Source organism: Perissodus microlepis, chromosome 16, assembly GCF_051167445.1.
Source record: "Perissodus microlepis isolate ML-2025 ecotype Zambia chromosome 16, ASM5116744v1, whole genome shotgun sequence".
NCBI lineage: Eukaryota > Metazoa > Chordata > Actinopteri > Cichliformes > Cichlidae > Perissodus > Perissodus microlepis.
This window is the reverse complement of record NC_140476.1, coordinates 9,382,777-9,406,243: the sequence shown is the minus strand read 5'-3', so window position 1 is coordinate 9,406,243 and position 23,467 is coordinate 9,382,777. Positions and strand designations below refer to the sequence as shown.

Below are 23,467 nucleotides of genomic sequence, written 5' to 3'. Positions count from 1 at the left end.
GCGGTCAGTTGAAGAATCCGCGAGTTTCTCTGTGAATTTCACATTACGTCATAGCGCACTCGGTGCTTGCTCAGAAGTTAAGGTTTTTTTTCGCTGTAAAAAGAAGTTTTCTTCCCACGCAGCGATCAGCGGACGCTAATGTTTTTGTCACTTTATATGGAATCAAACTTAAAGTAAGGTCAGTACTTCCACGCTTTAAACACTGCAGGCTCATACTCTCTCCCGCACTCGATATATTATCCATTGTTGATCTGCGCACAGCTGTTGCCACAAACGTAGCACTCGCTTACGTCATTGTCATGAGAGAAAATCACGGTTTTAGTAACGCAGTAACGCAGCGTGCTTACGGGAAAGTAATCTAATCTAATTAATTAGATTAACAGTAATCGAATTATCGTTTTTGCAATAGTAATCCCTTACTTTACTCGTTACTCGAAAAAAGTAATCGGATTACAGTAACGCATTACAAGTAAGGCGTTGCTGCCCATCTCTGGTTTTCACTGACAGTCGAATGCTGTTTGGTTAGACAGGCTTGGGTAGATGAAATCCTCATGTGGAGCTCATGTCATGTCTGTACTGCGCTGGGAACCAGTGTTATTCAACAGTGAGCTTAAGTGTCCTTTGAAAGCCAAGGTCTTCAAATATAAATCCTCCACTGGCTGCTCGAGGAAACCAAGACAATCAGATAAGTCCTTAAAAGATTAGAGAAGAAGTTGCATAAAGCCCTGACTTTGAACCATCATTAAGAGCCCCAAAAAGGATTTAAAGTGAACTGACTCATGGGGTCAAAATTTCTCACACAGAGTCGAAATGAACCTTGGAAGCCAGACGTAGGCATACTTTAAATCTTAAAGTTAGTTCTATTATGTACAGGAAGTCAGTGGAGAGGAGCCAGGGCTCAAGTGATGTGATGCCATCTGCTGAAACCAGTTAAAATCATGCTTATTCCGCTGAAAAAAGAAAGGAAAGATGCTTAGGTCAGTGTGGCCTACATAAAAATGCAAGTTAGCCTAACCAAAGGAACGTTGGTAGGAACTGACTTGCCCAGTCTCCCTGTGGTGTTTACCCAGTACATTTCTCTTTGCCAGAATAACAGATCTATCATTTCAATGTACACAAGAATATTAGGAAAGGCTTCATTTCAACTTAGCAGACAAGTGTACAATTATGCCCCTGTAATCCGAATGACACAGCATTCATTTTAAAGAATGCAGTGAGTGAGGGAGATGAGTGGGCGTATTCTTTGTGCTGGTTATGACAGGAAGAGGAAAAGTATAGAAAACATAAAAGAGAAGCAATCAAAATGCTTCTGAGCAATAACTAACACAAGGTCATACACATGCCTGCTCTCTCATTCACGTAAGCCTTTAATCAGACGAATCCTCCTAACTTCAATCAAACTATGGCATTCCTCAACGGCCTACTCATGACGAGGTTCTCAGACCATCTGACCTCCAGTTTGGCTGCTAATAGAGAATAACTAAGGAGAGGTCATGATCTGGGTTAAAGACTGACTCTGGGCTCTCAAACCCCGGAGGAAGGTCCACAATGCTGCCCTTCTTCACAGACATTCTCTGGGCTCTCTGCCAGTTGATCATAATTCTTGTACTTCCAGAGTTTAGCAGGGCACGCCTGCCCTTGGGCCAGCAGCGGCAGGATGGGCCAAAGCTCTGTCGGAGCAGTAGGTAACCCTGACTCGGGTCATTTCCCTCTGATCTCAGTAGGCATAGAGCTCAGAGCAGGAAACCTTTGATGAGAAACTGAGCAAAGCCCCCAGAGAAAGGCACAGCAGCTCAAGCCAATGAATCGCTTTATTATGATGACCTGGCCTCAGAGGTCAAAGAGCAAAATGTGACACACTCCGATACAGCTTCAGAAGGGCTGAGATGTGTTTGGAATATATTGTGGATTCATTGTGGACACATGTTACGACAGTTTTGGGCTTAGATTTATTTACAGGAGCGCCATCGTAGTATAAAGAGTTTGAAATGATGGATATATTATTTTGCAGTTTGTTTAGTGACCTTAGTAACAGTTGGTGACATGTCTGTTATTTTTATTGTATTTTATTAAATTATTTTTTATAAACATTACATATGTTCATCTCACTGCCCTGATAATTAAATTAACCAGATGGAGAAACACATTTATAAGCCAGAAACACACTATATACACTGATCAGCTACAACATTAAAACCACTGATGGAAAAATCAGGGGGTCACCATCCAGGAATCTGAAGGTTTTCATGTCAGTCCCTAGTTGTTGGGATATTTGGCTCAAAGTTGGGGATGATCCAACAATCCCACATTATTCTGAGTTTGGCCCATTGTTTTTGCCCAGGGGCAAAAATAAACATTTTATGTCAAATCTCAAATAATAAAAATCATGGCACACTATCTTGATCTTCCTCCATAAATAAAGTTTTTTTTTTCTAGTTCTAAATGGGCATCTACAGGGTGATGATGCACTGATGGAAGATTGGGCCACATATAGTTAGAGCAACGAATCTGTTTTACCTAAAGGTAATTTTGTAAAACCAGTTGTATAAATTGTAAAATGATTTATGAATAATAAAATTACCTAAAGATAAGCTGCATGTAAAGAAATGGCATCCACAGTATCTGATATGTGTGTGTATTACGTTGCAGAGTTATTACAGTCCTGGTGATTTTCTTTTGAGTCTAAAACCTTTTTGGGGGTGCCTAATGTGTTGTTTTTTCTGTTTTTTTGAGTGGGAGTTTTTTTATGCAGGAAAATCCCTGCAAAGTAATCCTGGTCCAGATATCCTTCTGGATCCATGGACTCAATTCATGCATGGAGTGGAGGGAATTTTCTGCCTTCATGGAGGTATGCAGTGACAGGCTGATCTTGTTCCCTCAAGCCTCAACAGTTGTGTTGCTAAAAGAGAAGGACAAGCTTTTATAAAACTGTCAAGTCCTTTAAAAACAATTCCTCTTCATTTCTTTAGGGATATATTATATTTAACTTATTTGTCATTAACCATTACAGGGCATTGTAGACTGTTCGGCCCATACAGTCCCTGTAATTTACTGCTTTTTATGTTTGCAGCTCTGAGAAGTTATTTTAAGGCTTTATAGTTCCATTTGTTCCATGTGGGTCAACTGAGGGGATCCGTCTTTCATCCACTTGACCCTCTGCCCCTGTGATGGAAGTTGTTTTGTCTGGTAGCGGCCACGGTGCAGGGTGTGAATACTACCGACCAACAGCTGATTCCTAATTGCCTTCGACCTCATAAGCAGTTGTATCTTAGAGCAAAGAGATGTTGTCCACCCTCAGAACAGCTGAGCCAAACAAAAATAATGTTTAGCAACTCTTTACTTTCAGTCCCTCTTTTTCCTCTAAGAACTTGTTGACAAACCTGGCAGCAACAACCAACCCCCCTCAGTCTTTTCATCAAATTAATTTTTTTTTATTAAAAATCATTGTGTTTGGGAGTGTAACTTCCCAGAAAGCTACTTATTTCCTCAAAAGAACACTTTCTGGTCATTTATAGAGTCATTTATAGAATCCTTCTTTCTCTCATTCTGGGTCTTGGTGCAGCCCTTCAGTTCATCAACTGTCTGAAACAAACAGCTTTAGTTTCCCCCTCTTTAAACCAATTTTCTACTGATTAGCTGCCCCTCACAAACAAGAGGTTTGACCAGCAGGTGGATGGGACATATTTGTTTGCGATATTAAGTAGAAAAAAACTAAGTATTAAAAAAGATGAGATTTAAGAGCTGAGCTTTTGGCTCACGTGGATTACTGCAGGTTTCATGCGAACATCCTGCAATGGAACAGCAGAAAGCACAACAGGTGCACTTTAAAGCATCACTGGCTAATAATTTTATATGAACAGCTGGTGAAACGATAACGTTGATTGATACTTGATGCTACGCTCGCTGCCTTTTGGAGCATTTTTATTTACAGCCCGTCCAACAAGTTTGTACGAGAGGGAAACTGAGTCTTTACCGTAAAACGCAAATTTTGTGTGAATGAAACAGGCAGTATGTGTGTGTATGTGTGTGTCCTGGAGCCTGTTTATGATGTGAAGTCGTGTGCTTCAGAACACACCATTTCTCCCCAGCTGTGTGCTTTGTCTGATCATCCGTTTCTGCCTCACTAACCTCTTGTTCTCCTCTCTGCTGAGGCTCCTTACCCCGGGGCTATTTTTCTCCCATCCTCTCTCTAAGAGAATAAGGAATTCCAGTGGCAAAAGCAATCAGTTGCTCCACTTCGAAGCAGTCCCCAGCTGAATTCACTGTCAGATTAAAAGTGATTTCTTCGCTCTCTTTTCTGCATCTTTTCTTCTACCCCTGGCCCCTCATGTGGCATCTCTTTTCTGCTCTACACCTCTCACTGGCTTTGCTTTCTTCTCTGCAAGAGCCCCCTCTTCTTCTCTGATGTTCCTTTTCTTGTGCCACCTTTTCTCCTGCCTCCTCTTCCCTGCTTTATGTTGCCCCTCAGACCTGTTTCTTCAGGGCCGGCCTGCCACTGTTAATTTTGGCCAGTGTACCATCTAACTTTAGAAACTGCGCTGTATGCATTTTGCTGTATGGAGTATCCTTTTTCACCTGACTTTTCAGATGGGATTTTCCCCCCCTCTTTCTTTTGTTCTAAGGAAGGTTGGAGGATTGTGTGTAAAAGTGCAACTACTAAAATAATCCATTATCTTTTCATTAGCAGAGGGGCACACAGACAGTGATGTATGCAGAGGAAAGACAGGGCTTCAAAGCAAAACAAATGCTGCTCCTTTATTATTGAAGCATATGCACTGAAGCTATCACACAGCAGTCTAAAGACACCTTACTTAAAGGCAAAGGAAACAAGTGTGAAGGAAAATTGGTTTAATTTGACACCACATTAACTGTGATGTTATATTTATGCTGAAGAACCTCAGGAGTTTTTTTTTAACCTGACACAGAGTGTGAAATCTAAACTGAAACATAAGAAGAATAATTTCGAAGACAGAAAGCAGGAACATTTGCACAAGCATTTTCTTTACTTGGTGAAAGTTCTTAACAAAGCCCAGAGAAAATTTATGGATGAAGTACGCAGAAACCTTGAGTTTAATACAACTGTAGATGTAGACTGTCCTTGGGCTGCTTCATTCTGTCTCCAACCTTTTTTGACCGGTTTATGCCCGACAATATTTTCACGGACCGGCCTTTAAGGTGTCACGGATAAATACAACAAAATAAAACTACCGGTACCGAAAAAAAAAAAAAAAAGATTTATTCATAACACACGTGAAAAGACCCAGGAAAACAGAGTTAACGATAAAAACGATAACAAAATAACGCTGAAAACCGATAAAAACCCTGAAAACCATACATTTCACACCTGAGCCTCAACTCTTGCGGCCCGGTACCAAACGACTCACGGACCGGTACCGGTCCGAGGCCCGGGGGTTGGGGACCGCTGCTTTATGCTGTGTCTGTATGTCCTATTTGTCTGCGTCATTGTGCATTTGTGTGAAAGTTTTGGCTCGATCAAGTTGTTTCTTTATTTCTAAAAGTGACCATTTTGGATGAGAGAATGGAGTGCTAACTTACCAGCTGGCTTTATTAGACAGAGATACCTGCTGATCACTGCTCAGTCGATTCAAATCAGTTTATTTATATAGCATTTAAACATATAAGACATAAAAACACTGCACAGTAAGTAAAACAAACAAATTGAAGAAAAATGAATACAATTACAGGCTGAAAATAATACTACAAAATAAAATAAATAAAAAGGATTAATAAAAAAACAGTCAAAGTGGCCGTGCCCCTAATTAACAAACTTTAAACAGGTGAATTAAAGAATATTCTCCTCCATTCTTTGGTTTCTCATATAAACATGTTTAGTTTTGCTGTAAAGTTGGACTCTATGGGTTCTGGGTTTGGTGCATTTAACCGATGAAGATTTCTGAAAGCAAAGAAACTGAATGAAAACCTAGTTGCTGGTTTGCAACTGAGAAAATAGTTGACGTGCGCAAATAGTGAAGTAGACTGTAAGTAACCCTGAAAACCAGTCAGGTTAAAGGAATTACATGGTGGAAATAGTTATCAACATGGTTTAAATGCTGTTTTGTTTCCAGTAAGAATTAAAAGCAACTACGTCCCAGGTCCTGGATTGTGACCATCTGAGGAGAAGTTAACTTCAGAGTTAGACTGTTTAAATTTGCTTCCTGTTTTTTGGTAGTGACTTTCTTTGGGCATTTTTTCCTCTTTTCTTTGCCTGTGTTTTTCTTTCTTTGTGATTGTGTGCCCCGTCTTCATTAGTTTTACCTGCGTCCAATCAGTTCTCTGATTGTTTCTCGGTCACTCTGTATTCTTTGCCCGTTTGTTCCTTAATTCTTCAACCTCCTTGTGGTTGTTCAACTGCTTCCGTTTTGTATCATGAAGTAATTTTTGGGTTAAAGTCACTGATTGTTCCTGTTGCTCGCTTGATCCTGTGTCTTGATTTGGGCCCTTTAGTGAAAAACCATCATGATTGCTTAAAAAAAAAATCAATCTGGTCTGTTTGGCATTTTGCATAACGTCATGGACAACAATTTAACATTGTATTTAGTAAAATTTATTTTACTATAAAATTTAAGGTAGAATAAAAAAGAGAGCACACCAAATTCGATCCTGCCCGTTAAAATCCTTGCTGGATTATATGCTGGACTTCCAGGTTGGTGATGAAAACACCACCTGCAAAAAAATGATATCCTTTAAAACCAACCAAGTGATTTAATAATCACTGATGATGAATCATTTTTAGCACAAATTCAACAGACTATGTGAAGTGTGTTAAAAAGTAAAGCTACAGGTCCATTTCTCTTCTTAATTAGTATTTACAGATGTCAAACATCAAATGACGTATTTATGAAAATAGCTTAAACCCAATAACCATGTGAGGCATTTATTAAAATGCTCTCATATAGTCTGTATATAAAAGATAGATGCAGCCATGGTGAGGTCACCCATCGGCATGTGTTTGAAGCATCGAATTCATCTTTATAGCTGCCACTTTGGTTTCTAGAGCCAGACGTTGCTGTATTTAAAGATGAAGGTAGACGCAGAAAATAGACACATTAGAGTCTAATGTGTGTTACTTTTTGCACTGAGGGTAAGTATGGCACTGGGGGGTGATTTGTAGGCAGATTCAGGTCCAGCACTTATTCATGTTTCAGGAGATGAGTTGAAATTGCTAGCGAGCTTAACTCCTCTTTCCTTTATTAGTGTCTTCCTGTTTTTCAAATAAGCCGCAGCCCCTAATAATTCAATCTTAGTATGAGTTATACAGGTGACTTATTTACCCCCCCAATTTAAGATATCTGTTTTCAGTAACTTGTATGGATGAATATGTGATAGTGTTTGGTTTCAGTTTTTCTCAAGAACAGTCTGAGGAAATACACAATAAATGAGATTTCAAATGCAGTGTAGCCTCACTTTCATGGTCTGTCTCCAGGGAACACAGATCATGTGATTTCAAAGAAGACACAGCAAGCAGATTTAAACAGAAAAAGAGGAGATAGTTTATTTGAAATGTACAAAAGCTATATACACATGCACACGCACGCACGCGCGCGCACACACACACACCCACACACACACACATACCAAGCATAGTAAAAGTGGATGGTAGCATACACACAAACATTTAAAAGGCTAATTTCAGCAATTTCAGCAAACATAATAAAACAGAGGAATTTGCAGACCTAGTTTGCCGATCCTGTCCGAAAACAGGATTTCATTATCAAAGTCTGAGTCCTTTCCTGGACTCTGCAGTTCATTGAGAACCCAGGGGAGAGACAGGGTGCACTGACGGGGGTATGAATGTATTAATTAGAGTTGGATCTCTACTGAGAACACACAGAGGTACTTGTATATTCTTTCAGAGAGTGCTCCTCATCAGATGCGCAGGGGTTCATGTGCCCTGATGGACTAACACTGATGCATATCCTTGTCCTTTTCAATCATTTACCCTTGTGAGATGGGACCATGGAGAATGAACGTCTCTGATCCAGAGGGCAAAGAAGGAAATCACATTTCACATCCTCACAATCTCAGATTATGATCAGAAAGCACTTCAGTTCTGTGGATCACAATGCCTAACAACCATGTGTTTAAACTAGGGCTGTCAAATATGCTCACTTTGTAAACTGCATTCAGTGAAATTTTATGACACACACACATGTTGGTAACACATTTCAAAACATTTCAGATGGCAAACATTTATTACATAACGACAGTTCCAGCAAACACAGCTTTTATTTCCTCTGCTGCAGGATGGTTAAGTGCATATATGAACTACAATAGCAGTTTATTTTTTTTCAATACTGGCATTTATTAGGGAGCAGAAATACGCTGATATTTACTGGAACTTATTCGACTCCCAGACTCAAATACTCAAATGAGTGCACGCACATGTAGTAACATGCTAGCTTTACCTGACAACATCTGTACCGAACCTCATTTTTATTTTTTATTTTGTTTAAATTTTGGGATTTCTGTGGTTGTCTTTGGCTTGGCATGTTTCTCCTGTTTGTACAGCAGCGTCTAACCTTGCTGTACTACACATGCTTCTGTTATCCAGTTATTTTTCATAACTTATTTAACCTGTTTCCGTTGTTTAATGGTTGTCAGCAAACAGTTTCTACTGTCGCTACATTACTATGACCTCTGGGAGTATTAGTGTGTTATATATCCACCCAGATTCTGGTAAAGCCAAAGGAAAATATAGTTTAGCATAACCAACTGATTTTAAAAAAAAAAGAAAAGAAAATGATAGAAGAAAAAATAATTTAATGACTATTGAAAATCATGACCATCCCTGGTGTATAATTTGGCCTCAGGCTTTTTTAAAAATTTATTTGGTCACTGTGTCAAAGTAGGACTGCGGGCTAGACCCTGCCCCCTGATAAGTCATTCCTGTCAACAGGAAGGATGTGTTAGCTAGTTGGGTAGTGATTTTGTTTGGGCCTGCAGGTCCACTTCACACTTACAAACAAACAAAAATAAAAAAAAAATTGTTCTTTTGCTGTTCATCCTTCCAGAGATAAGAGAATGGTATGGTATAATACAGCCTGGCCCATTATCGCAATAATACCATATAATCTAGACTCTAAGCCACTGTAGTCCTTAGGCAGCCATTTATTTCTTTTAAGCTCTTTAATAATGTTTTAAAGTGAGTTTACTCTGTACCACTGTAGTCAAAAATTATTATTTCCACATGCAGTAATTTGTATTTGGTGCTATGGTAGCTCAACATGCCCTCCCATCTACGCGCATTCATGGATGTCAGCAACAGGAAGAGGCACTGAGCATGACACTGATGAAGTCAGACAAAGTATTAGAAGCAAGGAGCTGGGACTGGGGTGGGTTAAAAGCAACTTGGAGATGTGTTGAAAATGTAGAGGGTAGAGCTACTTAATCAGATCACCCTGTGTGAGGTTTGCCAGTTAGTCGTAGTAGAGAACCATAACATGGGCTGAAGAAACTGCTCCACGCTTCCATAATCAGTTTTTGTAACTGCCTATTATCGTTTAGGTAAGTCAATACAAAATGAATTTATCATTTATAAACTGTTTGACAGCTCTAGCTTAAACATCAAGTGTGTAACATATCTTAGACCAGGTACCATACAGTATCATCTACAAACATAACAGTCTATCCACATATTGTGTCCATTTCCTGATAATTCGGTTTTTGTGTCATATTCAGATTCTCACACTTGATGACCTCATCAAGGCACTATGTGAACTGCTATCAGTGCACCACTTTTTAAAGGCCTATTACGCTGGCAAATACTGAATGGCAATTGTTCTTGATCTGTTTATATACCCTGGGCTATCATAGACTTGTAGCTAAAAAGTATGGCTTTTTAACAAATGATAGAAAATGGTCCTTAACCCTATCTATATTTACTATTAACCTTTTAATGTAACATATAATCTGAAACAAATATTACAGGATAAGCATATTACTATGAACAGTGTAGAAAAAGTTTATGTAATGAGCAGTTTTGCATTGTACAATCAGTGCTTTCTTGTATAGTCCTTATATTCCTGATATTCATGGTAAGAATGGATGGATGATGAGGTGTTTGATTACTCTCAGCTAATCATGTTGAGGAACTTGCTTTCCTCAGCCAGGGCTGTGAGCATAGAGTTCATGTCACCGATGGCCATGTTGCCAATCCCTGCCGGTACAGAAGCGAGGGTGACAGAGTTGCGGGGGGTGGTGAGACGTGAGGAACTCTGAGAGAGGCTCTGCAGAAGGCCTGGACTCAGGGTGCCCGACATTAGGCTTGAGTGGTCTCCGTCATCGAGCATGGTATCAAAGTCGATCTGGGCGTGCTCTGCGGCCCCAGATCCACTGGTGGAAGAATCCACTGTGCTGCTGGAGACCTGGTTGACGCCTGGTGAAGCCATGTTGGCTGCAGAAGTGTTGTTGCTGGAAGGAGCCTGACTGGCACATGGGGACATGGGAGCATCAAAACTGACAGAAGGTGGCTCAAACATGTGAATCTGACCTGTGTAGAACACGGCGGAGTTTGGATTTTCTGAGTTGCTGTCATGGGCTACTGACCCACTGGGCCGCTTTGGGCTTGCCTCAGAGGTATCATTACCTTGACCGGGGCTAACATCCGATGACTTGAGCAATCGGCTCGGTTGTGTCATGCTAGACCCTCCGTGTGGTCTGGCAGTAGACCTGGGCTCTGTGGGAGGCCTGGGTTGTAATATTCCTCTGCCTCCATTTTGGACATTGTGCTGCTGTTGGGAGATAACGTAATTTTGCTGAGGATCCACTTGGCTGACATAAGAATAGACATCAGTCTGTGTCCTTGATCTGTAACTTTGGACCTCTTGATCTGCCATACTGTTGCGCGTAGGTCTCATGCTAGTGCTTCCAGATATAGAACTTGGGATTGCTTCTTGGCCAAACCCTTGCTGAGGACTCATTTGGTTACTAAAGTTCACGCTGTTGCATTGTCTCTGTAGAGAGATGTTCATCAGCCTCTGGTTGCTGTGGTTTGCATACCCCTGCATAGATATGTTCTGACTCATAGGCACAACTTGCTGGTTGTTGCTCAAGCCCTGACCTTGCATCTGGAAGGACCCAAAGTTCTGCCTCTGCTGTACAACAGCTAGGTTCCCCCTGAGAGGATGCTGCTGCTGTTTGGGAAGCTTGGCTGTGGCGTCCACTGTTCCTGAACTCACCTCATTCCACTGCACTGGCATGTTATTCTTGTTCATGTTTTCTGATGGTGCTGCAAAAGGCTGCTGAGCACCTCCCGGACCCATCTGGCAGGACTGCACATCCTGATTGGACTGAGCCATCATGGTATCCACCATGGCCATCCTCCTCTGCGCAAAAAATGATGCTGGTGGAGCCACGCCTGTCTGGTAGCCCTGAGTCTGACCGTTGGAATTATAGTCGGTTTGTCCCAAGTTGTGAGTAGAGGGGCCAGAATTCTGTGACCTGAGGTACTGTACCACATCGTCTGGAAGCACCATATCATCCTCTCCACCCTGCTCACCCCCAACCATCATTCCATCTACCGCCATGTTCTCCATGGCTACATTCTCAGAAATGCTTGGTGGTCTGGGGGCAAATGGGTAGCGTTGCAGGCTTCCATCAGAGCGAGTATAGCCCTGTGTAGCCAGTGTCTGGTGACGTTCTGCAGCTGGTGGAGCATTCATGGGGTTCATGCTGCTCATACTGTTGTAGCGCTGGACCCTTGGAAGGGAGAGAGGGTCCAGTGTCGTACGACGCACTGGATCACTTGCACGGCGTGGCAGATTGGTGGGTACTTCGTGGGGCATCATGCTCTGCGTGCCATATCCAATATCACTGCACCGTCTTGGTACAGTTCCGGAGGGTGGCTGATGGAAGGGATGCGATGAGCCTTCTTGGGAGTCGCTGTAGAGTGCCATGCGAGTCCTTAGGCTCATTCGTTCCATGTTGGGAAGAGGAGTAGGTGGTGCTCCACCAATGGCAGCAGCATACTTTGCCTTTAGCCGATAATGTTGTGCTGGTGTAAGACTGAGAAGGCTTGGAAGGCCTGCTCCACCTCCCCCGCTGACACCGCCACCTCCGCAGTGGCTGGCCTCACTGGATCGACGAGACAGATCAGTAGAAATTGGGTCATAGGAGTCAGCTGAACTGATATTGTTGTGGCGATTAGCGCCAAACTGGGATGTCCCACTGGAGCGACGGCTGGAATAGCACGGTGAAATACCGGAGGAGCGCCGGCTTAGGGTGTAAGCAGAGCTGATGGTGCTGGTGGTGCTGTCACGGCGCTCGTTCAGCTGGTTCAATAGCGTCACTTCACATGACAACAGGTCATCCATGCGTTGGCCAGGGTACGAACCACTTAAGTTACTCATGTTGGAGTTCTCCAGCAGGGACCCTGGCAGATAGAAAGATTAGAATAAATATTATTATATTATAACATTATATATGCACATGAGTTTATAATTACAGAGGAAGCATTTCTCAGCATCGCTGTCTTTGGTCTTTATAGCTAGTGTCCACCTTCATAACAACTGTACAGGGACTGAAAGCTAGAGCACTGTCCGCTTTGTTACATGTACAGGGAGCTGTAGCTCCTAGCTGTCTGCAAGGCTTAACCTCACCTGATTAAACTCACCATCACTTTTGGAACAAATAATACGGCTGTTGTGTAGTTAACGGTACTGACAGACTGTCCAAGAAGTCTGTGCTCCAGTTTTTGTAGTAAAATTCTGGGATTTTACTGGAATGTACTGAGCATTTATTAGCAGGTTTCTGTGTGACAGACAAGTCTTTGGATGTTCCTTATTAGTGCTAGCATTAGCTTACTGCTCCAACCTTTAATTGAAATATGATCACTTATTTAAGAAAAAACTAAGCAGCACATATAACTAAAGCTTAGGCTTCAAGATGGGTATAAATGGTTCATTCCATCTCCATCTCCAACTTCACAGTCTATGACAGTACAGCCCAATATGAGGTGTTTCTTCAACATGTAGTCCTTACCAACTGCAGGTATGGGAGGCAGCTTCATGCTAATGCGTTGGCCCTGCAGCGGCTGTGGCGCAGAGTTAACCCAGGGGCAGGGGTCCCTCACCGTCTTCAGCCTTTCCTTCTTGATGTTTTCCAGCTTGATGGTGACTGCACCACCGTGACCCGTGGCTTTCCTCAACTGAAGCCCCATCCCAGCCTGCTGGCCCCCAGTGGGAACAGTGGAGTCAACCATGGGGCACTCGTCCTGTGCGCTGAGGTCCCCGAAGCTGCCCCCGCTGTGCACGGCCATCTCTACCCCACTGTCGTTGTTGTTGGCGCTGCTGAGAGGCGATGGCTCGCTGCTACATGACGAGTGGCCACCAGGACTGGACTGATACGTCTGGAGGAGGACAGATGAAAGTGTCATGAATCAAAATCCAAGAGGTTAGTAGATCATAGAAATATTCACTTTGCTGTTTGAGTAAATGAAAAAGAAAATAAAAACGATTAAAAAGTGAAATTTAAAAATGAATATAAATGAAAGAAAAATAAAACACAGCCTTGTGCCAAGTTAAAAAAAATCCCATTAGATATTCTTCAATATTAAATAATTACCACAGTTAAAAAATTCTGATTGTGATGGTGTTTTGTAATAACTAATGTGGCCCTATAGCTTCATACTCTCGTGAATTATAAAGGAGGTTTATTTATTTAAGAAAACAAGTGGATAATAGAAAAGTTCTGTGAGCAGCACACATGCTACACAAGTCCCTGCCTTTCAGTATTAATGTGACAATGACTTTTATCGTTGGTTGAATATTGAGCTCGTAGATATATAAATCCAGTGTAATGGCAGAGTAAGACTGTCTTACATGCAAAGGAGCAAGAAAATATATGAACATGGATGATCATGCAATCCAGATACATTTCCACCATACAGGAATTTGAAAAAAAAAGACATTGAAACAGGCTGCGTGCTCACCTCAGTGAAGTCTGTCCATTAGCAGGGTTTCAAAGGAAAGAGAGAAGCAGGTTCAGACAACAAACAGAGAGTGAGTTTGAAAGGACGCATGCAGGTCCAGCAGGGAACCTCTCACTAACAATGTTAGTAAAAATGTAAGATAACTGTTGTTCCCCTGTTTTAAAGCTCACCCAGAGCCACTGTGTCGTGTAACCGATAAACAGGACTCACCATAGAGTTCTCTGTCTTAATAGATTTGACTTGTAGGCAGTCTTCCCCTCCCCTAGAGGTGCTGTTGGCCTCCACCTTGCCATCTACGGCTCTTGCGCTGTGCTTGGAGTTTGCCTCGTTCTCCCCATTGCCTTTGGGTGGCTGTAGCCTTGGGGGAGCGTCACTTCGTTGTTTCTTGGTCACGTGAGCTTCGGGTCCGTGGACCGTCTTGACGTGCTTCCTGAGAGAGCTTGGGTCCGTGTAGCGCTTGGTACAGCCCGGGATTTTACACACATATGGTTTCTGCCAAGATGGATTCAACATGATTTTTACTGTGGCAAATCTAAATCTTAGCTGACCTTTCCGGCTGCTCAGATGAGATCCATGTGTGAACTTACCTCGTTGGAGTGTGTGCGGTTCTGGTGCTTCGCTCGGTCTGAGGCATTTGAGAAAGCCTTGTTGCAGCCTTCGTGCTCACATACATAAGGTTTCTCCCCAGTGTGGGACCTGAGATGGGTCTTGAGATTCTCCAGGCGGGAGTAAGCTTTAGAACAGCCCTCAAACTGCAGAGAGACAGACAATGGGACAGACGGACAATGAGATTGATGCTTGAGTGCTGTTGTTTTGTCTGCAGCTGGCCAGAGAAAAGAGCCGGAACACAACAACAAAAACAACACGAAAAAGCTCTTTTTGTTCCAGTTTTTAAATGTCATTTACTCTTGGACTCTTGCCCACCTACTGTGGTGTGCCACACAAAAGCAAAGCTCTGCTACACTTTGGTAAAAAAAAAGGGCTATTACACAAAATATCCAAACTAAGTGTGAGGTGTGGTAGAGCTCTTTGTCTGGTGCACTTTGTTGAGACAAAGAGAAGTCTGTGTTTAGCCTTTGTATTCACTTATACTGTACAAGCTATAATTTGGTATTCCTTCTGAGCAGTCATTGTGAGTGTAATTGGCTCTGAAATTAAAAGAGAATCAAATTAGAGCAGCCCAGAAAGGGGATGAAAAAGTCCGAAGACTCATCCTTAAAAAGAAAAGACTAAAGGGGAGTTAGGCGAAGATGCATGTGGGATTTCTGTGCAGAATATACAGCTTGGTCTTAATAAGGACCCATGGCCCCCTGCTTGTCTGCAAATTTTAATTACACACCCACACTGTCAATCAGCTTTCTTAACTTTATCCTTCACAAGTCATCTGTTTTAATACATTCATGAGAGGCCCAGAGTGAGCTTTGAAGCCATGCAAACAGGCCCCTCAATTTGATCTTCACACAGCAAATGAAGGCTTCAGTGAAAGCCCATGATTTATCAAACACGGGAAATATAGTGGTGGTACGCACAAAGAAAATCATATCAAGTTTTTTTGTAAGGGAGTTTTTTCCACAGGCGAAACTGACGCACTAAAGGGCTGACATTCTTTGACTGCTAAAGCGGCGGAATAAATTCCAACTTCAACTAGTTGGTTAACATGTTAACAAGAAGGTTAAAGGGCCTCTCCAGTGTTTTTACACAGATCAATGAACCAACTGTGAGAATTAAAGTCAGTGTGTATAACTAGTTGTATCATGTCTGCTGTGGCTTTACAGGAACTTTAGTGAATCTGAGAGGAGATTTTGTGTCTGCCTTCTCATTGTCATGCACACACACATTGTTAAAAAGCATTTTTGCAGATCACACCTAGGTTTATGGTTTTGGAAACAAAGTTAATACATCATTGCTTAACAGGTGGGTGCCATAACCTATGCCATATATGTTATGAAAGGAATTCTTCTTCCCCCCTGTTGCCTTTTGCTGCTTATAGTGGATCGTTAGGTTTTCTCTGTATGTCTGTATTTCTCTGGATGTCACCAACTATGCCAAATAGCTTGCATTGCAATCCGAGCTGGAAAATGGTGCTGGCTGCATTATGGGAGATGATGGCTTGTGATCCCATTCAGCAAATTACCAAGAATACGAGGCGCTTACCGTGCACTTATGGGGCTTCTCCCCCGTGTGTCGCCTCATATGGACCACCAGCATGTACTGTGCCTTGAAGGGCTTTTGCTCCCGTGAACACTCCTCCCAGCGACACACAAACTCTTTCTTCTCACCGTGGATGTGGTCATTGTTGATATGCTGTAGATACAGATTGATTCCATTCAATTGTCACAGTTCTATGATACTTTTCCCTAAAGAGGAAAATAATGTAACAAAATGCTAAAGAAGAGTCAGCAAATTCTTGTCTTTTTCCCACCAGAATAGGCTCCCGCCTCATGTGTCCATGCATGCTTGACTCACTGACATCACTCTGCAATCCATTATAGCTGACAGTTATTATGCCTTTGTCAATAGGAGACAAAAGCTACAAAGGCTGTGTGTGTGTGTGTGTGTTTTTTTCAGGCTGTGTTTGTGTTCACATTTCTCTCGGAGAAGGAACTACAGCGGATCCTTGTAAAAAGTGATCAAGAAGAGGATTTCCGACTGTATTCCTTCATTTCTTTCATTTTCATGGATCATGAGGTCAATTGAAACAGTTTCTGTGTGACTTTTTAACTTGCACTTTAAATATGCAGAAAGTCTTCAGAGAAATTAGACAGTACTCAGCTTAAATTATCAAAGGCGTGAAGAGAAAAAAAGAATGGCATGCTGGAGTCCAACATACATACAGCCTAGAACACTTCAAGGCAAAATGTCCTCAGCTACAGCATATTTAGTCACATGACTTCTGCTGCAGTCAAACATGATTTCTCTGAACAGACACATTTCAAAACACTTGTCCCGTCCACCGCATTCAAATATCCACACACCCAGAGGAACCACCTCATTTCCTGAGGACATCCAAGCCTACAATGCTCCACTTATGTGGCCACTTCTTCACCAGCAGAAAAGGTCTGTGGTTAGCAATTCTACTGAGGGCTATTCTGGGAGGAAGGAGGAAGAGGAGGAGGAATGGAAAAAAGTGTGTGGCCCACGCAGAGGTCTCTATTTTCAGGTTACACACTACTGTGAATCCATAATTTGGAGGCTCTTGAAGCAGGATTACTCTGGTCAAACAGAAACCACAAGAAACCCACAGGTGTGTGTGTGTGTGGTGTGTATGTGTGTTTGTTTTGGTCTCTTTTCGCTGATGATGTTTGAACCTCATGTGAAACCCCAGATGTGCTCAGAGAGGTGGTGTTAGAGATCACACCCATGTAATTTATACTTTATAGAAAACAGGAACATAAACGCACTGTTGGCACTGTTTATCAGCACAGTCCTCTACTGGTCCACAGAGTTTGCAAAGTTGTTAAAGGTAACTCTGGTCCTGCGTGTAGCAGCTTATAGCGACCTGTCCACCTCCTCCCATTGGTCTGTAGGTCTATGGACCTGACATATGACCCTCCTACTGCTACTCGGAGGTGACTCACTGCCAGTCAGAAAGTGTAGAGAAGAGAAGTTGGCCTGGAAAAAGCAAGGGTGCATAACCCCAAAGTTGCTGGCATGACGATGGATTTATGGCCGGCCCTTTGGGCTTCGGGGGTTGGGGGTGTTGCTGGGAGTAAGAGGTTAGGGGTTAGGGGTCTCTGGGCTTGTGGAGGGGTGGGCACAGCTGCAGGGCTTGGGCTTGAATTTGGCGAGAGCCAGCAGGCTCATTAACATTACGCGTGTCGACCCAACAGAAAGAGACCGGTCACTACTCAGCTTTCTGAGTGGACCCAATCAGCATGGATTTAATTAGGAGCAGAAGAGGAATCTGAACTTTTAAGTTTTTACACAACAACAGTAGTCTATCCACTGTCATTGCAAACAAAACAGCAGATACTGACAACATAATGAGCAACACAACATAGAACCCTAACAACCACCAGGGATGAAGGAGGGTAGTATGTGTTTCTTTAAAGGAATTTCTAGTTTAGCAGTTTTGGTGTTTCCCAACATTAACTGAGTATTTTTTTTTTTTTTGCAACTCTCAACCATTTTAGAATATATTTTAAATTCATAGACAAGCCCCATGCTCTTATTTTGAAAAAGTTGGTTACTGCTAACAAGGTCCCAAAAAGTTGATTCTGTCCATCTAGACAGTGTTTTCAGTGTGAGAACAGAATCAGCTTTTTAGGATTTCCTTTCCTTGATGATTGAGGATGCATTAAGACATGCTAACAAGGTCGTTCTTGTTGTGGTCTGTGATGTCTCGTATTGGGACAGACTCTAACTCCATCTTTGGAGTTCCTTTTCTGCTTTTAAAATCTGTTTCTGGATGAGCAGTTCAGAACCTGCAGCAGGTGCAACTGGTTTAAACTGACTGAGGCTGCAGGGCCGGTTCCTGAAGTCTATATTACTTATTAATCTAATTAAGAAAGCTTGCACGTCCCCGTCCACCACTGCAATATAATCTAATCCTGTGGGAATCGCTGGATTTATGTCCTCTGTCTGCTAGCTGGCTGTCATTAAAAAACAAACAAACAAAAAAATCCAGCTGAGTACTCAAAAACTCACATGAACGAGTTGGTCCTGGGTATCGTACTCTTTGGAGCAGCCATCCCAGTGGCAGTTGGTTTCATAGATGGCCTCTGGCTCCTGTTTACACTCATCTTTATCCAGATCTTCACTCAGGTCCAGGATCCCCCCACCGTGGTCCTGGAGACAAAGTGTATGATACTTCAGATGTTAAATACGTGCATCCAATTTAAATGAGTTAAAAAAAACAAAACAAAAAACAAGACTTCAGCTTTCACAAGTCATTAAGAAGCATTCTGCACTATTTTGCATTTCTCTTATCTTATCAACCTCTTTATTACAGAGGAAGAGTTGTAAAAAACACACCTCTTGTCACAGATTAAAGCTGCATTTTTATCCATTACTTATAATCAATTAGAGACTAATTAGCAACCTAACTTTAAGGTGCACCACTCTCCCACTTTAAGGAGCTTATTATTTTCTCACCTGAGACGATGGTGAAATGGGCAGTGGACCCTCTGCTTCGGTCTTCACCTTTGACCTCTTCGTGGTCAGTGGGTTGACAGTGCTGCTGACTGCTGGATCTCCACTGGCGTTCTGAAAGACATGAAGGAACAGAGGCATGTGTTTTTAACTGGTTGTCATTTCCTACATTTCTTTTTATTGAAGGAAAATTAGTTAGAATTATCGTTCTTAAAGGGACAGTACACCTAGAAATATTTTATATATATCTTTATTTATATATATATATATATATATATATATATATATATATATATATATATATATATATATAATTTTTTTTTTACACGTTTATCCTTGGGCCACTAGTTTTGCTTGTCAATCCTAATGCCCAATTTACATCAAGTTTTTGATGTTTTGATGTTTGCCTTCTCTTGAATATAATGGAGCTTACTTTTTGGTGCTTAAAATACATTAATAAATAAACTCAGCAGCAATGTTTCATTTCAGAAATCATGGCCTAAACAAAACAAAACACAAATCCCAAATCCTTATTTTTACAGGTTTTGATTTTAAAATTTTGAGTTTGTCTCTTTAAATATTCAGCCATCCCTTGACACTGGAAATATCTCATTCATAATTTATCAGCCAACCATTCTATTACTCATAATACAAACCATCCCTAACCATTCATTCATTTGTGGACTATTAATCTTCCCACTCCCTCACCTTTTAATTAAACCAACAACTGAGCACCAGACTCTACTGCTTTCTACACCACAGGGAGCAGAGGGAAGTCACAAAGTTACGCTGTGCCGCTGCAAAGAGATGTGACAAGTCCTGGTTGCACCAGGCACCACGGTTCATAAGTCAGACTAGGACCCGCCGCCGAGACTAAACAGTTTAGACTGCTTTATGATCGCCAAAGCCGCAAGGAAATATGAAAGAAGAGGAGTTATTACCCTCGCTACAGATTGGGGGAGGAGGCAGGGTCGGGGCTAGAGGAGTATGTGAGTGTATGTGGGGGCGACGAGAGGGCTTTGATCTGCCGACTGATTCTGAAAAGACAAAGACTACGAAGGCCTGTTAAAGCTCTAATGGAGAAGAAAAGAAAGGATAGATATGAGTGTGTGTGTGTGTGTGTTTATTGAGGTTCGTTGGAGGAGGTCCAACAATGGAGAGGGGGGTCTTCTAATCCCACCCAGAACACTACAGTGCAGTTCTAGGGGCCTCGATGATTCATTCAGTTGGCTGGAAACCAAGAGGGAAATATGGTTCTGATCACTACAGAAATAAAGCTGTGTGTGTGAGTGTGTGCAGAAAGGTGCAAATATACAGTACACTCCAGCACACTTGGATTCAGCAGACACAGTGCTGAAACAGAGCTGGAGGCAGTGGGGTTTAGTGTGAGATGGAGTGATTCACCAAGTGGGAAGTTTACATTACGAGGGGCTGCGGTGTTGACAGTGGGCTGATAAAGTGGAGCAGAGGAGACAGTGGGAAGTAAGACAGATGGAACTGGGAAGGAGCCTCAAACATTTTTCTGACCTGAGACATCATTTATAAAAATACTTCATGATAACTCATGCAATTAGGCTTTGTTCCAGCACCTCAAATCTATGTCTCGGTTCACTATCTTCTTTTTACGACTATTTGTTGGAGTTTTATAGCTTCTAAAATTATCTAAAAATATCAAAAGAATGTGGAGAAACAGCAGTTTGGACATTATGTCCAAGATGTCTGCGTATCGTGTTGCAGAGATATCAACTTGTGTTTGGTTTATTTTACTTGTTATGGTTGCTATGTTTGTTTTTTTACATTTTATTTTCATGTGTAATTAAAATGTGTATGCTCTTACATTTGAAGAATTCTTTTCAAAGTATTATTTTACAATTTCTCTTAACTTTATCTACGGTCAAGTTCAAGAGACACTTAAACTCTTTGCAATGTTTTATGTATCAGGACAAAATAAAAATAATCATTTGCTCCTTATTAGGTCTTAAATTTATTTAAAGACAAAACATTAGATGAAGAACAACATGTGAAAAATGAGACCGTGGCATTAGTAACAGCGTAAAAACTAAGTACAGCCCAGAAATTCCAAACAAGTCATATTTGTTCAGTCTTTTTCTAATTGTACTGTCATGAACATTAGCATAACAACTGAGGCCTGCAGAATCTGAGGTGTAGCTGCAGAGCATTGCACATTCTGAGCTCAGGGTGAACTTCCCTTCCCTGGGAAGACTGGCAACTGTCTAGGGGATAGTGTCCGGTGAATGTTATAAAGGTTTTGCTTGTTGGAGAACCACAAGACTTAAACTTTGTTTATTCTATTAATGTTTATGTGACCTAGTGATCACAAAACATTAGAATCATGACATAAAAAGTGAAAATTTGGTAATCAGAGAAAATCTGTATTCATCCCAAGCTTACATATCCGTATAATGGAATCTGAGGTATAACTTTAAAATATAAAGACATGAATGTTACCTGGTTTGCTTCGGAGTTGGTGCTGTTGTGGGAGGACATAGGTGATGCAGTGAGGGGGTGTTGACGAGCAGAGAACGAAGATGGCGACTGTTGAATGAGAGGAGGCGTGTGGCCAAAGGCGTTGAGACTCCTTTGCTGGGACAACAGCTGCTGGTAGGCAACGGGGTTGATGTGATGGGGGAAGCTGAATGTCGGGCTGAGTGAGGGGGTGAGAGGAAAAAAGATATTTTAAGGCTAACATGGCTGGAGACTTTTGTCTACTAACATTAAAGCAACTGGAATCATGGTCGCATTGTCCCTCACTACCAAGTGAAAATAGATAAGCTAGCATTCTCCTTTAAAGCAAGGACCATGTAGTGTAACCTGGCACTGCAGGAAAGTCGATTTTACTCTGAATCTAAAATGAAGTCTAAAATGCCTCATAAAGACCAAGTCAACGACTACAGGATTGTTTTTTTGTGTGGTTTCAGTCCAAATCCCGGACAAGCCCCCACTTACACTGCACCTTTACTTCCAGTGCAACCTTACACTTTAAGTGATGGTTGTAAAATGCTCACTGATGTATTTTTAATAGTTTTTGTTGAAGAATGTGTCATCTTTTCTTCAAAGCAATCTTGCTTAACTTGAAGCCACCCTGCATGTCTACTGGTTTGTTGTAACAGTATGAATACAATAAATTTGCTCCATTAGTTTTTAATAGCTGTGAATAGAAAATATATACATTTACTAGCCACCCAAAAAAGGAACTTGATTATAATGGATATTTCAAGAAAAAGAATGGTGATTTTTAAAAGTGTGACTAATTAATAACTGTGGTAGATCTGAATCAACAAACGCCTGCAGACTACAGTTGCTGGAAACTATAAATATGCCTGTCAATGTTCATACAGTATTCTTGTATGAACCGCAATTATACCTGATTCCGCCGACTGAAAGGTGCCCATAGGAGCTGCTAGCGGCTGAACTGGAGCGTGAATTGTTGATGTAGGCCACCAGGGAGTTGGGTGAGGTACGAATCATGGTCTGCAGGTCAATGCTAGCATCTGACAGTGGCGAGATGGACAGCGCCCTTTTTCTGCTGAGCCGGGGTGTCAACCTTGGGCTGGAAAAACGGGATACTGGGGACAGACAACAAGAGACACAAATGCAGAAATGTCACCAATTTTGCCTTTTGATATTTGAGTTTTTTGCCACCAATAAATTAACTGCTTGCAAAATGGACAGGAAAATGCAGACTGTGAGGAAATGACAAAACCGCCATTCCCCTAATATATACTGGTTTCTAAAGTGACCGGATCCACATACACGCCAATGTTAAAATTTCTGGCTTTGCAGCAAAAATAAATGCTGCAAAGCCAGAGCACTGAATACACCCAAGCTAGCTAACGGTATCTAACACTCCACACATATTGTCCCAATATGTTTTTTTGGATTTCACGTGGAATGCCTTTAATGTGCAAATTCCTTGTGTAAAAACTATGCACAGCCTCAATAGAAACCAGCAGTTATCCTGGACCATGTTCGAGGAAATGCTGAGCCGCAGGCATCCTAGTGGAGGTCACAGCCATGCTAAGCTAAACCCTATCTCCTGCATCTCTCTCACACACAGCTCCCCTGTTTAACATTCGCATCCTCTTATGCATAATAAATCGGGGCCTAATCATTCTCAGTAATTACTCTGATAGAAATCTCTTTCAGCCGCTGTACTTGGGGAAGTTAAATAGAGGCAATTTGAACAAATTGATTTCAGAATCCCATTAAAAAAGAACAAGGCTGACTCACAAAGGTAGAGTTCATGGCCTCCTGTTAGACCTGCTTCTTGTGCTGTTTTCTCATTCTTTTCAAAAAGAGCACAAGAAAATGACGGGGTTCACTACTTTCCCATGAACTTAAAGAAGGCAATTTGTTTTTCCACACATACTGATGTGTATTTATTTCTTTTAAAGGCATGCAACTCCC

At 41.7% G+C, this 23,467-nt stretch overlaps 1 protein-coding gene across 1 annotated transcript in view; it reads right to left on the bottom strand.

Annotated features, from left to right (window-relative positions):
- Positions 1 to 7,487: 7,487 nt before the first annotated feature.
- gli2a (GLI family zinc finger 2a) overlaps positions 7,488 to 23,467 on the bottom strand; it is an 84,260-nt gene continuing 68,280 nt past the window's right edge. Inside the window, exons 6-14 of the mRNA XM_084907912.1 lie at positions 22,425 to 22,626; positions 21,509 to 21,704; positions 19,043 to 19,153; positions 18,596 to 18,736; positions 16,103 to 16,252; positions 14,536 to 14,700; positions 14,159 to 14,440; positions 13,000 to 13,366; positions 7,488 to 12,391 (exon numbers count right to left, since the gene is read on the bottom strand). Of these exons, the coding sequence (XP_084764038.1) occupies positions 10,092 to 12,391; positions 13,000 to 13,366; positions 14,159 to 14,440; positions 14,536 to 14,700; positions 16,103 to 16,252; positions 18,596 to 18,736; positions 19,043 to 19,153; positions 21,509 to 21,704; positions 22,425 to 22,626 (3,914 nt within the window). The 3' untranslated portion in view covers positions 7,488 to 10,091. The remainder of the gene's footprint in view (positions 12,392 to 12,999; positions 13,367 to 14,158; positions 14,441 to 14,535; positions 14,701 to 16,102; positions 16,253 to 18,595; positions 18,737 to 19,042; positions 19,154 to 21,508; positions 21,705 to 22,424; positions 22,627 to 23,467) is intronic.